The 17,165-nt window shown below is 28.9% G+C and overlaps 1 protein-coding gene across 1 annotated transcript; it reads left to right on the top strand.

Annotated features, from left to right (window-relative positions):
* Positions 1-14,823: 14,823 nt before the first annotated feature.
* Positions 14,824-16,852, top strand: LOC118037370 (uncharacterized). The gene is made up of 3 exons (XM_035043339.2): positions 14,824-15,271; positions 15,381-15,510; positions 15,976-16,852. The coding sequence occupies exons 1-3, from the start codon at positions 15,103-15,105 to the stop codon at positions 16,676-16,678; spliced, it is 1,002 nt and encodes a 333-aa protein (XP_034899230.1). The 5' UTR covers positions 14,824-15,102; the 3' UTR covers positions 16,679-16,852.
* The last annotated feature ends 313 nt before the right edge of the window (positions 16,853-17,165 follow it).

The following is a 17,165-nucleotide window of genomic DNA, read 5'->3' as shown; positions in this document are numbered from 1 at the left end:
ATAAAAAAAGAAGAGATGTCTTATTTGATGTTGGTGATTTAGTCCTTTTGAAACTCCATCCATATCGCTAGCATACAGTTTTTAAAAGAGAATACCAGAAACTTGTCAGTCGCTTCTATGGACCCTATGAAATTCTGGAAAAAATCAAACCTATCGCTTACAAACTCCATTTACCAGCAGAGTCACGTATTCATCCCATGTCTCTCTGCTCAAACGGTACAACACCAACACAAATGTTAATGAACACAGCACGGAGATACCATCCTTCAGTGATGATGGGAAAGTTCTATTGACACCACAAACGGTTATTAATCATTGCTGGATCAAACAAGGCACCCAAATTGTTGAAGAAAGTTTAGTCCACTAGAAATATCTACCAGTTAAGGAGGCAACGTGAGTATCCACCAAACAACTACTAGAGTTGTTTCCAGACGTGAACCTTGGGGACAAGGTTTCATAAAATAGGGGAGGTATTGATAAGCCACGTAGATCAGCCAAGGGCATTAGGCCAAATCTCAAATATGTGTGTTGAAGTGAACGTTAGCTGCATGTGTCATGTGGGAAGATGTGAACGTGAAATATTAGCTGCATGTGCCATACAACAATAGTTGAACGTGAACAGTATCTATATGGACACGCAAGTATTCAGAAGAGATAAAGATTGTGCTAAGGAGGAGTGGTTTCTCTACAAGACTGGGTCTTCTTCAATTGCGATTTATCTATCACTTTTATTTCAGTTTATTATAGTTGTTATGCTTATTATTTATTACGTGTTACTTTCAGTTTTTACACAAGTAATCTCACATCATGAGTTACTAGCTTTTTTTTAATTTTAGTTTTTTATATTGGTTTTGCTTATTTAAAGCAATCGAGAATTATAAAGAGGTAATGAATGTAAATAATTGTGGTACTTTCTCACTCGAATCTCAGCAAATATTTGTATTTGCTGTACTTATCAAAAAGTTTACCATGACAGCACACAAATAGGGTGTTGTTCTTAAGTTTGTAACTTATTCGTGCCAAGATCATCACAGCATTACATTTTATTTATTAAAACCTATGTTTATGATTCTAATGAGTTTTTGTTTTTTAAAAAAACAAATATTTGAGTAAAAAAAATGTCAAAACAAGAAGTGCATTAACAATATAAGAGGTTTCAATATATATTGATAAGAAAAATGATGAATTATACTAATAAATTATTTTGTTTTGATGTAATTATTTTTTTTCTAAAAAACAGTTTTGACATATAATTAAATAAAAAAAAATGAAATAGCTCCCAGTGACACAAGAATGTGCTTTTATATCTTAGCTTGTTGATTTAATTAGTATTATGAGTCTTTTTAATATTTTTTTGTGTATGTAATTATTAATTTGCATGATTAAAAGTATGCTATCAATTTTTCAATTAACAGTTAATTTTTAAAAATAAAAATAAAAAACGCATTGACATTAACTTTTGATCCGAATCGCAAAGATAACAAGTTATGCAGTGAAGTTCTATTTTTCAAGCTTAAAGAGTATCGTAATCAATGATGTAATGAGGATATTTTTTATTCCATAAATTTTTCTTCTGCGTTAATCACGCTTAAACAATCACCATCACCTTCAACGTTGTTGCTTGGTTCTTGTGATCGCCGCAACCCTTCATGCATCCATCGTCTTCTTCCTCATAATCATTATCGTGATCTTCTGCTATACACGCACGTATATTCCTTGAAGTTTTTAATTTTGACCAGGATGACGAATTTAATTCCAAGTTCGTGGCATCATAATTACAGTTAATAATAGTCTTGAGGGTAATTAAGAAAAGAATCCTTATCTGCAATGATGAAATTGATGGCTGCATGCGAAGCACAGTGTGAGGCCTGACGTTTGGGGACTTGCCGGAATGTATTTTCTCAACAGTTACGGTGGGTACTTCTGGTGCATTTTTCCAGATAGGGCAGGAGGGTAGATGGTGATGGACATGCTGCTTGTTGCTCGGTTTTCAAACTTTCATTAATTTATTCTTCTTAATTTGATTGGCATTAGGATGTGATGACGAAAGCACTGAGACATTGTCTACTAAGAAATTGATAACAAGCTTTATTAAACACAACACATTTCGAAATTCCATTAAGGTCATATATCTTGGACACTTAATTTAACTTCGCTTAGAAAAGGATATGTATGTATGTATGTATGTATGTATGTATGATATACAATAAGGATATTTTCAAGTCAGTTTATATATTAATTGTGAATGGGTATTTTCTAATGATTTTAAAGATATACACATTTAAAAAATAAATTAATAAATTTTAATGGATACCAAATTCAAGAACGTAAATCCAAAAAGTTAAAAAGAAATAAATTTCTTTATCTATCCTATCAATCCTTTGAATTTATGCTAGAATAATGAGGATTGTTTGCGGGCTGATTTAGAAATTTAGTTTAGGAGGACCAAATTAGAGAAAAGATTTTAGGGGAGAAAAGACAACTTATACCAACCCTTACCTTGCTTTCTCCTCATTTTTATTTATAGTGATGATGTAAGAGCTCAAACCTTAATTTATTCTTATTAAGATTTAAGGTTATTAGATTAGAATCTTTTAAATTTGAATTTGAATTTGTTTAAATTCCTTTTTAATTTAAGTAGAATTCTAAGTTATGAAAAAAATCATGAGAAAAACTTATGGAGACTTTCTATTAAGTCATGGAAGGATTGGAAAATCTTGAATATGTTTTTATTGAGACCTGAATAATCTCAAATATACTCAGAAATTATCTTTTAACTTTTTTTCAATTAGGTTTTTATAAACAATTCTTTTAATTCAATAAAATTGTTATTGTTATTAATTTGAATTATCAGGTTTGTTACAATTAGTAGTATTAGAGCAGTAGATCTATGGCAAAAGAAACAAGGATATCACAACTTATTGAACAGTTTCAGGCATAAAGAGCAGTAGAAACATCAACTACACCAACTCAACAAAACAATTTGAAAGAACTAATGTATCAACTTCAAAACATGTCAGTTAAAAGAACCTACCTTAAACTTGAAGGTAAGGCTTTTTAATGGGGTGGAATTGTAATAGTCTTAGCCTTGATTTACTTTTATTTAAAGATTATCATATTAAAATATTTTAAATTTAAATGTGTTTGAATTTCGCTTCTATTTAAGTAGAATTCTAGGTTTGAAAAAAAATCATGTAAAAAATATATGGAGACTTTCTATTAAATCATGAGAGGATTGGATAACTTCAAATACGCTTAGAAACTTATCTTTTTATCTTCTTTTTTTCATTAGATCTTTCTAATCAATTTTTTTAATTCAATAAAACTATTATTGTTATCAACCTAAATTACAGGTTCGTTAGAGATGAAAATCACATTTTGACCTCAACCTATTAGTTGTTGAGATGACCAAGTTGGTGGAGATGACCAAGTTGATCTAAGACACTAGTAAAAATTCTAGTCCAAAAGAACACGAGCTCAAATCTCATTCTCGACATATTTTGTTTGTTTTACAATAACAAATGAAAACACATTTAGACTCCAACCTATTAGTTGTTGAGATGACCAAGTTGGTCTAAGACACTAATAAAGATTTAGAGGGTGTTTGGGAGTGTGGTAGCGGTTGCTTTTCAAATAGCTTTTCGTGCTGAAAAGCATGCCAATAATGTTTTTTTTATTTTTTAAAAATTATTTTTGATATCAGCACATCAAAACGATCTAAAAAGTACAAACTGCACTCAATTTTAATAAAAAAAAAATTGAAATTTTTTGAAAAGCAGGTTTGACTGGAATGCCAAACGGAATCTTAATCCAAAAGGGCATGGGTTCAAATCCTACTCTCGACATGTTTTATTTGTTTTACTATCACAAGTCTATTTTTTAGCAATGTAGTTTTTTCAACTAGCTATTAGTCAATACAACAAGTTTAGTCCTGTTTATGGATGTAGACCAAAATGATTGAATGTGAAATTTAAATAATTAACTTTGTAATAGCAATTTAACTTGTCATATATATGTTATGAAAATTATTGCTTGTTAACTATGGCTGTAAACTTAGATAATATAATTTTTTTAAAAAATAAAAATTCTAATAAACATATATTATTACGTTTTTTTTATTCGATGATAAAGGCTTAAAAAATATAAATGGATCAGCATATGATATAATCTAGATTAATTTTTATTTCTAGATTATCTAAAATTTTATTATCTTGGTCACTTTATAATTCAAATACTGATATATATATTGGGAAAAAGACTAAAGTATTATAAAATTAGAAGTGAAAGCTAAATTAATCACACTGAAAGTTGAACAATTGAAATATACTTCATCCAAAAAACTTAAAGGCACATCATCCACCACTTCCTGATTCTAGATGATAATAATTAAAATCATCATAATTAATGTTAAAGTTAAAGTTAAAGGATTACAATTGATTGGATTACATGCACCTTATATTGAGGGGACTATAAGTTGACAACATATTTGCAGGGGTAAAAAATTAATGTCATGGCCTCTACTATACACCGGAGATATATATGGCTTCAACGCTGAATGAATGTATCGAATGTAGAATGCACTTAACAGGAGCCCTGACCCCAAGCTAATTCGTGGGTTGATAAAAAAAAAAAAAGAGAAGAAGTTAAGGTGAAACAAGTGTTTTAAGAAAAAGTTAAAAAAAAAAAAAAAAAAGACTTGAGTTATTGATTTGATTGAGTTTTAAAAAATTAACTAATTTAAATAATACAAATAAAAACATATAACGAAAATAAATAAATGGAAAAAGAATTTGATAAAATAAAAAAGATTAAAAAAAAACCGATCTTAATCCATCTGAGTTAACATGTCAAATCTGCAATCTAATCATAATATTGAGGTAACCTCGTTAAAAACAAATTGAATAAAACTATGAAGCTTTATTATCAAACAAACTAATTTTAAAGGGCGAAACTGGAAAAAAAATCATTAAAAAAACATAGAAAAAAATCCGAGTCAACTCGGGTTAACTTACCAACCTTGCAACCATAGGCATGGGATTGGGATAGCTACATAGAAATAAAATTGAAAAAAGAAAAGCATGATAACCAATTCTCAATAAATCAAATGTTGAAGATTGAAATTGAAAAAAAATCGATTTTTAAAAAAAAAACTATACAAATATCAAAGTCAACCTGTGTTAACTTTTGAAACCCGTGACCCTAGGACTAACCCTATAAAAGGAAAACCCTAAAAATAATGAAGCAAAATTCAAAATCAACAAAATATTGAGGGGTGAAATTAAAAAAAATATATACAATAAAAAATATCCAAAACAAAAAAAATAACAACTAATAGAATAAAGATTGAATTTGATATAAAATAACTTGAAATCAAATGTTGGGGGATGAAACTAAACAAAATTCAACTGCAAAAATGATATAAAAAAATAGCAATCAAAAGAGTGAAGATCTAAATTATATAAAAATCAAATGAAACTAAATAATGAGAGATGAAATTGAAGAAAAAAATTAATTAAATTTTTTTAAAAAAATAGCAATCAAAAAAAATAAAGGGATTAAGTTGAATACACAAAACAAATGAAATGACATCTTTCTACTGTTGTATGGAGAAGAGAGAAAAATGAAAGGTGAAGAAAAAAGTCCAGCAAAGCCCAACTACTATATATTGTTAACATGTACCACACTACCAAAAAGATCAAGACAAGATGCTTCTAACACTGTTGTAGAAGGCTTCATTTGCAAGTAAGATGATACCTTATGTGCTACCCTAAGAGTGTGAACATTGTTTACTTACTAGCGTGTGTTACAAGTGTCATTCACTTTTTATTTTTAAATTATATTTATATTTATATTTATATTTATATTTATCAAAAAAATAAATCACCCCAAGTTAACTTATTAATTACAATTTTAAAAAAAAATATATTGTAAAAGATGAAAAAACCTTTGAATGATAGTTTGAAAATTTTTACTTTTAGTCTATACATTATGTATTTAAAATATAAAAAGACTGAATTGTTCCCTGATTAATCTTTAAAAAAATCTTGCTTTTAAGTGGAATAAAATCTTTATAATATCTATTTAAATCGTAAAAGACTAAATTATGCCATATTGATATCATAATAACAAATGGAGTTTATAGAATTGATTTTTTTATTTTAAAAAAAAAAATAATAATTACTCTGTAAATTGTGATTTGTGCGTAATGATAATGGATTCTTCATTGCTTTCACTTTTTTTTATTTTAAATTGTTATAAGACATCATAAGTCGGTTCATTGACCCGTCAATTTGAAGTTTGGTTGGATCAAGTCAATAAAAAAAAACTTAATTTTTTTTTATTAAAATAATATCATTTCAAGTTTATTTTCTAAAAAAATAATTAGATTAATTTACCAGATCCACTATTGGATCTTGAACTGAAATGACCCTATGGTTAAATCTTATAAATATAGTTGAATGATGACATTACTAGGTAGGTTTAGTGTAACACATGATCTATAGACTATACTAATAAATACATGACATGTAAACAAAATCATTTGAACTGCTTACGTCATTAAATGAAGATCACTATATTTTGTAGATGTGTCTTGTATTTATTGGTATAGTTTTTGGATGATGTGATAGATTGAATTTACCTAATAATTTCTCCACAAGTTGGTGGATGGAAATCTAGTTATATCTTGTTGCTTGAAAATAACATGGATGTCGGCAGAGGCTTTTAGTTTTGAAAAAGAAAAGAAAGAAAGAAAGAATTTGAAATCAAGGATCTAATTGCAAATAAATGCTAAGATATAGGGACTAAATTGAATTATTTGAAAAGTAAAGGAACTTAAAATTAAAAAAATGCCAGGAAAGGCTGTTGCTCTCCCCTGTCTCAACGAGAATCCGCAACTGAATCTATATCTTGAAGCATTATCATAATGTAATTATATATCAAGTCAAACACTTATAAAACATTTTATTAAAATACTCTTTAATTGAATACTTTTCAGCATTAGGAGAGGAAGTAGATAAAACAACTATATTTAAAAGTTTTCTTGACCGGGGGAACCTTGGTAGCAGAAAGTGGGCACTGGCCTCCCTTGATATTTTTTACACTTCAGTTTTAGTCCCTGTACTTTAAAGTCTTTTCATATAGTTCCAAATAAGAATGTACTTCTGGCCCCTCCCATAATTTTTTTATTTAAACTTGAATGCATCTAATTGTTTTTCCGCCATTAGAATTCAATGGTTACCATATCCATTAAACCCTTGGGATTGATGGGTGTAATTTTCTTTATATCAAAGAGAAAATGACTCGAGGATATTGGAAACGCACAACTCCTACACGAGTCAAATATAGCTGCCAAGACAGACAGGTGTAGAAGACTTTTATACTGCTACTTTCTCCTTTTTCTTTTTTTATTTATTTATTTTTTAATAATAAATGTTCAAGTCAGTTTATACACATTATTAGTTAATTTTTCAAAAATCTAAAATTAATAATCAAATAAACCTCTAATAATTTTAAAATTTATAACACTTAAATTATTAATTTTTAAAAATTAACCTATTAGTTAAGTTGTAACCTACCTCAAAAAATTAGGCTTTGGAGCAACAGGAACCACATGGGAAAAGGCACTGTTACATTGCAAAGCAGACAGCCAATGGAAAGCAGTCAGGAAAAAATGTCCTTGTTCTGGGATTCCAAGCAAAGGCTCAAAATGCCGCCTCATTTGGCACACTCCAATGGCAACACGTTTTAATGTCACATTCTTTAATGATAAAAAAATATCTTGTTCGGTCAAGCACGTTTCATGTCACTCTAGCATTTATTATAGAGCCATGGATCACAGCTCATCTAACAATTCAAGGGCCCATTACCTCTGCAAATTCCACTAATTTCGTTTTCTATAATTTGATTCACTATTTTAGTTTCCACTCTTAATTTTGTTTGTTGGTCTCTTGTAGGGTTTATTAGTCAACGATATCCTTTGAGTAATTAACTTGAATTCTCTAACTTGTTAATTTATTGGATATTAATCTTTATCTCAATTGATTGATGTAAAGTTAGTACACTATTCATGCATTATATTATACTATTTTTTCTTTTATTTTTTACTTTGAGAATAAAATATTTTTTTTATTGGGATATAAATATCTTTTGCAAGATTATATGAGATTATTTTTTAAATTTAATCTCATTTTTTTAATTATTATTTATTTTTTAAAATAATTTTTTTGAATGATTTGTTTTTTTTTTTTCAATTCCACCCCTAGATATTTATTTTCATTTATTTTTTATGTCAAATTTGATCCTAATTCTTTTAATTCTATTTTTTAATCATGTTCTTAATATATTTGTTTTTTTAAAATTCTATCCCTAAACATTTAATTCAATTAATTTTTCTATCAAATTTAGTCCTAATTCTTATAATTTTTATATTTTTTTGTTTTGCATTGTTTTTTTTTTCTCAATTTTATTCCTCAATATTTATTTGATTAAAAATCTTACTTCTTTGTTTTTTAGGGTTTGACTTTAATAGGGTCACCTTAGTCTATGGCCCAAGAAAAAAAATTAAAGGATTAGCTCAAGTTGACTTCCGTATTATTTTAAAGCATTTTTTAATATTTTTTGGTGATATTTTCTTCGTTTTCTTTTTATTTATATATATATAGGGTCATCCAAATTTTATATCATATGTCATGTGTTTGATTTGTTAAGTGTGATTATTGCGAGTTCACTCGAGGCCTTTTTTGTTTTTCCTTTTTTCTTGCTTTGACAACATTTTCAAATTCATATTTTCAAATTGGTTTATAATAAGTTTCTTCTTAGGGCCTGAATTCAAGGTTTCATATTTTACTTGATATTTATTTTATTTTATATTATATTTTACTTTTTTTTTATTAAATTGCATCTTTCTTGTGTTGCTTTTGCAAGTTATTTTAAATATTTTTTTACCAATCTCATCTTTTAAAATTAAATTAATTAAGAATTATACTTCTTGATTGAATCAGGGTACAAGCAATTTCATGTGATGCAACTTTTAGAGATTAAACCAGGTTTAAGAGGTTTACCCTTTTCTTTTCTTTTCTTTTTTTTTCTAAATTGATGTTGTTTTATTTTTTTATCCTTTTTTCACTTTTTTTTTTTTTTTTTTTATTTAATTCTCTTTTCTTCTTTTTTTAACTTATTTTTTGTTTGATTCTATTGGGTTAGCTCTCAATATTTTTTTTTATTTCATCCCTATCATTTTTTAATCTATAAATAATCTTTCATGTTATAAATAATTTTCAATTTCACCCTTTATGATTTTTTAATCTTTCAAGTTTAGTCATAATTCTTTTAATTGCAATTTTTTTGTTTGCTGACATGTTTTTTAGATTTCATCTTCGTTGACTTTTTTCCTGTCAGATTTTAGCCCCATTCTTCTTTGTTGTTTTTTTTTTTTTGCAAGTTTTTTTATTAATAGTTTTTCAACGATTTCATCTTTTAAAATTAAATTAGATGACATTTGAGTTTCTTGATTGAACTCGGGTCTATTATTTAACAAGTAGCAAGTTTTTTAGATTGGATTAGGTTTAGAAGGTTCGTCCTAGATTTGATTGATTTCCCTAGTTTTCCTTTAGTTATGTTAGTATTGAGTTGTTTGATAATTCGAATAGCCTTAAGTGTTGCTTTTTTTCATTATTTTTTTATTAGTGTATTTATTGTTAATTTAAAAAAAAATATTTAAAAAACAATATTTAACAAAAAAAAAACATTATTTAGCCTGCAGCAACGTGCATGCAACATATCTAGTAGTATCTATTGCTACTAATATAGACTTGTTGACTTATTTTTTTTATTATTATTGTCATTAGGGGTGGGATAATGGATTAAAAAAAGATCAAATAATATAATAGAATATCACATAAATGATGAGAAATAATAAATACAGATTATCTTCCATAAAATAGAGAATGAAGAAAATTTTAAAAATGGTAGAAAAAAATTCTACACAATCAAGATAATAAAAAAAATTAATTAATAGTTGACCATAAAATTCTCAAATTAGAGACCATTATTAGTCAAGAGGGAATGAATATAAAAAAATATATTTTATTTTTCTATTTGACATGAAACTGAATACTATAAATTAAAGACTGAGGTACACATAAAAAAATAAGAAAATCCTAGAGAAAGCAAACCTTAGCCAAGAGCACTAAAAGAAGAAGAAGAAATGATAAAAAAAAAAAATATATAGAGAAAAAAAGATTTTCTTTTCTTTTCTTGTGTACCTTAATTACCAATTGTCTTCCTTTTTTTTCTTTCCCTTTCCATGTCATAATTCGACAATAAGGCAACTTCTCTCCTCCCTATTTCATATAACCACTAACCACCACATTAACGACAAATACCAATTCAAACTAGCTGTCTTTTTTCTCTGATCAAAGAAAGCCACCACTTCATCTTCCTTCCACTCTCTTCATCGATTGACTAAACCTAGTAGCCCTCTTATCTCCTCCATGTTGGCACCATAAACCCTAATCATCATAACATCTCTTCGACATCATGACCAACCCAACTAAAAAACCATCCAAAACCACCAAACCAATAAAAAGAGAGAAATAGAGAAACAAAGTTTAAACCTTCCTGCCTTGATCTCTCTCCTCAGGTGATGATGGACTTCATCGTCAAAATAACAAGGAAAAGGAGAATAAAGCACACCTTATATAACCAGTCACACACCCCTATCTTTATCAATGCATAATCAACACGTCACAGCCACCTCCACTCATGAGCACATGTAATCCATCCATTTCTATTATTCAAGCCATTTTCTAGTAGGCTTTAGGGGTGAAAATGACTTTCTCTATCTATTTTAACATTATAATGTATTATCCTTTTTTAGGCCATAACCCAATTAATTATAATCATCCTGTGATCCAATACTAGTTTCTCAAAAGTGAGATTAGGCTCTATAGTATTGCCCCAATTCAAAATCATTACTCTAGATTTATATATTCCCTTACCTTTAATAAGAAGTTCTCATATATCTATTTAAGTAAACTTTTAGCATGAAAGCACAAAAAGTATTGTTTATAAAAAAAAATTAAACATGAAGCATTTTAGGTATATCTTTTTTTATTATTATGGTATAACCAACTCCTTATCAAGCATATCTATAAGACCATTTAAGATTCTCAGTTATTATAAAACTAAATGGTAGCTTTTTTTTTTTCTAATTTAACCTCTATTAATCCTAATTATCTCATTAAGATGTCCTTATAATCATAAAAACATCGAATTGATTCTAGGTTAGAAACTTATTTTATGTAGGATATATAGGAATGTCATCCTTTTCTATTACATAATTAGTTCCTTACTTAGAATCTTTAAAGATCAATTAGGATTGCTTGGTGGTAAGTTTTGTTTTTGTATTTTTACCCCTTATGAATCCTAATTAGCTCATCAAGATCCCTATATCATTCTTTTTTTACAAGCACTTCTCACATGGTTATAAATCTACAAAATCATATCGATCACGACGTGACAATCTATTGATCCAACAAATAATTATATGATTGATCATTGACTAATCAATTAATCCATTATCAATGAATTATAATGCTACTTGGTAATAATTTCTTTCTTTCAATAAGGAAAACTATAACTAGGAACTAAATCATGAGTGTAGACATGTAACAAACTCACAAAAGTATACAAAATATAGGGTTTCAAGATTTCAAACCTTAAAAAATGTATATCTATCTAAAGTAACACCATATAAGAACAATAATAGGTAAAAAAGAACATGAATTAAAAGCAAAAGGGATAAAAAAAGTCAGAAAGTAAATGAAAACTTGTAAAAGAAAGTAAATAAAGGAAATACGAGGAAAAAAAGAAGATAAAATGAATAAATTGCCTAAAGAAATTTCATATGTGGGATTGATCGTCTTTCTTAGTAGTTGGATGACCCTATATATATATATATATATATATATATATATATATATATATATAGTTTTTGAATTCTATCTAAGCATCAAATTCTAATCCTATATAAAGTAGTCTTATCATAGAAGAAGGTATATTGAATCATAATACAAACTAGACTTTTTATTTGTTGATAATCATGTGAATCATAAGTAAGCTATACCATTTAATTAGTTTAAACTATCTACGAATCCCATTCCAAGTAGAATTGAAACCTTTTAGTCATCCACTCAAATTCGTGCTTATTTTGTCAATTACTTGCTAGTACCTTAGTCCATCAGGATTCTTCAAGCTTGGTTGATTTTATTGTTCATGTTTTTAGCCTTTTCTCTCTTGTTTGGTTGTGAACAATTTGTATTTTTATATAGTGGGTATGTGAGTATTTTTATTTTTGTTATAAACGATTTTCATGAATTGATTTAATATTTAATAGTTAAAAAATCACATAGTTTTATTAAAAATATATTAGTATTAAAAAACAAAGGTAACTAAAAATTATAAAATAAGAACAAACTTGAATTATTTAAATGATTAAATTAGTGATTAAGATATAAGATAGTAAGGATATTTCAGTTGAACCAAATAGTTTAATACAAGTTGATAATGTTATATATAGTTATTATTGATTATCGATTGCTATAATATAATTTTACCAAATGAAAAATATATCTTTTTAAGTTGTTACAAAAATAAAGTTTGCATTATAGTTATAAGACTTGGCCCAAGTGTTGATATGGCCCAAGTGTCAACTTGGCTCAATAGTCGAGTCATGGGTTAGTTAGGTCACGTGTCAACATCAAAAAAAAAAATTATTTTAGTTTACAAAATTACAAGGTTCAATGCTTCCAAGCTTCCAATAACTAACCAAATCCTTAACTTTAAATTAACAACACTATTGAAATATATAAAAGCCTAAACCAAACTTAGATTATAAACCAACAACAAAAATTTAATTCAATATTCAAAATACAAACCAAACATAATTCTAAAATATTTAAAACATTCATATGTAAAGCAAAACATTCATAAACATCAATTCTAAAACAACATCACCTTCATTTTAGTTGAATGAATGTATTGAGTTCTTCAATGTTCTTAGAAACAAAGTTTAAATCAAATATCGATAGGATTAAGCCAATTTCATTAACACCTATAAAGATATTATCATGTTCTTTTGTAACTTCATCATTGTTGTCATCTTTAATCTCATTAGAATTTATCAAATTTATAATTAAAACATAATTAACTGATAAATAATACACATTAACAAATACTTTATTTAAAACAAATCAATAAATAAATGATCAAACATTCATTACCATCATTTGAAGTATCTTAAATGGTCATTGTTGCTAGATCATATTGAATGCTTTTTTACTTCTTCAATTGTCAAAGTTGATGGATCATATTCTATTACCTAATTTTAAGTGTCACAAATGTCTAAAAACTAATTGGGTTGTAATTTCATCTTTTTCAATAAATCTTATATATTTAAAAGTGAAGGTAAACATAATACAAATATTAGCGATACTACTTAATAAGATAAAATAATATTTAAAGAATTAAAGGAAAGAAAATACATTTGTTTCAATCTCAAATTGTAGTGGATTTGACAACAACTATAGTTTCATTCCTTTAAAATGTTTCAACAAGTCCTTTTTTTTTATTTTAACTTAGACATTGTTATTTTTATTATTAGTATGTATATTAGGACTTTGATCTTATATATATTATAAGTTTGAATATATGTTTATTATACAAGCTAGTATTCTTTTATTATGTTTATGTTGAAGGCTTGTTTGTCTTTAATTTTATTTTGAATGTTTATAGATTTAAAATTATATGCACCTCAGGCTTACCTTGAACAATTTTTTTTTTTGTTTTGTATGCTCTTGTTACAATAAATTAAATATCTTTACTCACTAGTTTAATATAATACAATATATTTTAATAACAAAAGAAAGCGCTAATAAAATACTATTTGATTTAAAAAGCTTTAATTCATATATATCATTTTAACTTTTATGTGATGTATAAATTGCCTATAATAAAGTGTAGAAGTCTCTATAATTTTCGCATATACAATTTTTCAAAGGCAAGACACAATAAATTTGACAATCCGTTCGAACGTGCAGTCGAAACTTCGACTGGATGTTTAAACATGAAGTCGAATTACAAAATAACTTTGTGCTTCCACTAAAGACACTCAACAACGCACATAGTTTCTTTATTGGCTAAAGGTCTCACATTTATCCAAAGTATGGTATATCTGACTGTGCGAAGAGCCTCAATCGTACTAATATAGATCATTTATCCTAGCCTAGTCTACCTTTACACTTTAAACTAGCTAGAAGTGAAGAACTTCGTCTCTCTCTCTCCCCCTTTAATTGTCAAAGAAAGCGCTAGCTCCTAGTCTTCTTTGAAGCGTTTAGATTTAATTTTATTTGAATTAATTAATTATTGGATGGAAAAGCATCTGATTTTAATGAATTGAAATTTTATATCGTTGAGCTTTAATTAAGGTATCAAATTAAATTAAAGGGCACGCTAATTTAAAAAATAAAATGTGGTTAAACTCCCCCTCTCACGCTTGTAATCGTCGCATATACAGAAATGGTGCTCATCACATGCACACGTAATATATTACATAATAATTCATGGTATAAGGACATATTCAATACTTTTGGATATTTTATTCTAATTGACTAGGAAAGATTAGGAGACTGCGGCCCTGTGGTAAATTGTACCGTGAAATATGTTGTTAGTTTTTTCTTTTTTTCCTTACACCAAGAACAGTGCAAACAGTTGTTTCATTTGCCTGTAAACTAGTCGAGAGAAATGAATTTCCAATGTTTTCAATTTCTTAATTGAATACATAGACTTTAAGGAAGTTCCAAGGAGGCTCCAACAGTGGCTTTGCTTCTTTTGAAAAGTTGTTTCTCGAAGTACTGTATTCTTGGTGAAGCCTCTTGTGGGCTGCGTGTGTGTGTGTGTGTGTCTCTCTCTCTCTCTCTATATATATATATATATAAAGAATAATGAGGCACTGGTTTATATAACTTGCTCCAAGACTCGAATGCCTCATCTTTTGTTCTTGCAATAATATTATGCTTTTCTGAGCTTTGTTTCTCTTACTGCATGAGCGAGGACATCACCATGTCTTCTTTAAAAAAGAGCATGACAGGTTCTAAAGAAGATGGTTCTGAACTTAGGAGGGGGCCATGGACTCTTGAAGAAGACACCCTCCTTGTTCATTATATTGGTCGTCATGGCGAAGGCCGATGGAATTTGCTAGCTAAACGTGCAGGTATAGTTAATCCTTTGTGATCACACATCAGTAATATATAATACTGAGTTTATATTTATAATATATATATATATTTCTTTTATGATTGATTTTTCTTGTTGATCTATAGGGTTAAGGAGAACCGGGAAGAGTTGCAGATTGAGATGGCTAAACTATCTAAAACCAGATGTAAAGCGAGGAAATCTTACTCCACAGGAACAACTCTTGATCCTTGACCTCCATTCCAAGTGGGGAAATAAGTATGATTTCTTGATCATGTCTTTTACCATATATATCCTTATGTGCCATCAACTTGCCATTAGTTTGGATAGATAGATAGGGCATTAAAAAGTAGCTAGGGCCACTTAGCCATCACTAGACCGACCCATACCATATGCTATCTTTCATAATTGATCAAGCAGAAAAGCATGCTGAATAAGTATCCACATCTGATTCTAATTCCTTACTTCAGGCATTATTTCTCTCCCACTGTTGGTTGGCATTGCTCTGAAAGTTTGTGCCTTTCAGTTACCCTCCACTTGTACTATTATTTCATTTTCAATAGCCAGCTAATGTAAGCAGAGCTCATAGATGGCATGGTTGGGTTGTGTTCAATTTGAACACTCAATTGTGTTTGTTTCTTGAAAGCGATAGCCATGACGGTGACCAATAGAAGTAGAGATCTTAAATGTCGTACTGTAACTTGTTTATCCTTCCCATTACAGGTGGTCAAAAATCGCACAACATTTGCCAGGTAGAACTGACAATGAAATCAAGAACTACTGGAGAACTAGGGTGCAGAAACAAGCAAGGCACCTTAAGATAGATGCCAATAGCACAGCATTTCAGAATATAATTAGGTGGTTTTGGATGCCAAGATTGCTTCAAAAGATAGGAGGATCGTCAACATCTTCATCAGCCATGGCATCCCAAAGACCAGCAGTAGTTTCTCAGACGAACCTCTATTATGCTCCTCAGCTTTCAACGTTTCCGCCAGCACTCCCTCCACTAGTACAGCAGCAAGAAGCTCCTCTTGATATGAGTGTGACAATGCAATATTGTTTGGAGCCTCATGAACAGACCTCAGACTCAGAGCTTGGTACAAGTTCATGCATTTCTTCGGCAGAATCAATGAATGTCTCACAAATGTCTCAATTATCAGAATACCCTACAAGTCCCTTTCAAGCAATGGGCAACAACAGCAGTGAGTACAGCACCTTGGCGAAGGGTTGCTATTATGTTGACAGCAATTGCTATGATATGGAAGCCATCAACCTAGCAACTATGCCAGTGCTTGGAGAACTTGGGATCTCAGCTGGCGATCGCCACATGGAAGATGGTGATTGGGGTGAATACGATTTCGGAGATACTATGTGGAACATGGATGAATTATGGCAATTTAGGAACTTGCAAGGAAAGGAAAATTAAGGTCTTTGGAATAACCCACAAATACTTAGTCACAAAAGCGACAAATTTATATTTCTTGGATTATTTGTGTAATTGTGTGATAAGCCATTGTTAATTTTTGTACCATGTTTTAAACAGTAACTGTGGATTTTGGTCCTGTGCAAACATTTATCAATGTCAAGATATTTCATAAAACCTCCTGTCCCTACAGCAATCCTAAACACTAAAACTAATATATATGATCGATGTTTGTTAAGTGCCTTCTTTCCATGATCGTGCGTGACACATCAAGTCAAAGAGTAGTGGGATGGTGGAGAAGTTCAGGAATAATTCTCTTTCTCATACAACCTAGAAGATCAAGTGTCGAGTCAATTTGTCTGAGTGAGGTGCTCGCTAGCTCTTGTTGAACTTCAATCCATGACGACACTTGTTTCTAACAACTAAAAATAAACGAGGTGAGGTAATTCCAGGAAACAAAATTTCTCACATTTATGCTATTTTAGGACTT

This window comes from Populus alba, chromosome 15, assembly GCF_005239225.2.
Source record: "Populus alba chromosome 15, ASM523922v2, whole genome shotgun sequence".
NCBI classification, from domain to species: Eukaryota; Viridiplantae; Streptophyta; class Magnoliopsida; order Malpighiales; family Salicaceae; genus Populus; species Populus alba.
Note: the sequence above shows the minus strand (reverse complement) of the source record. Positions and strands in the feature narration are given on the sequence as shown.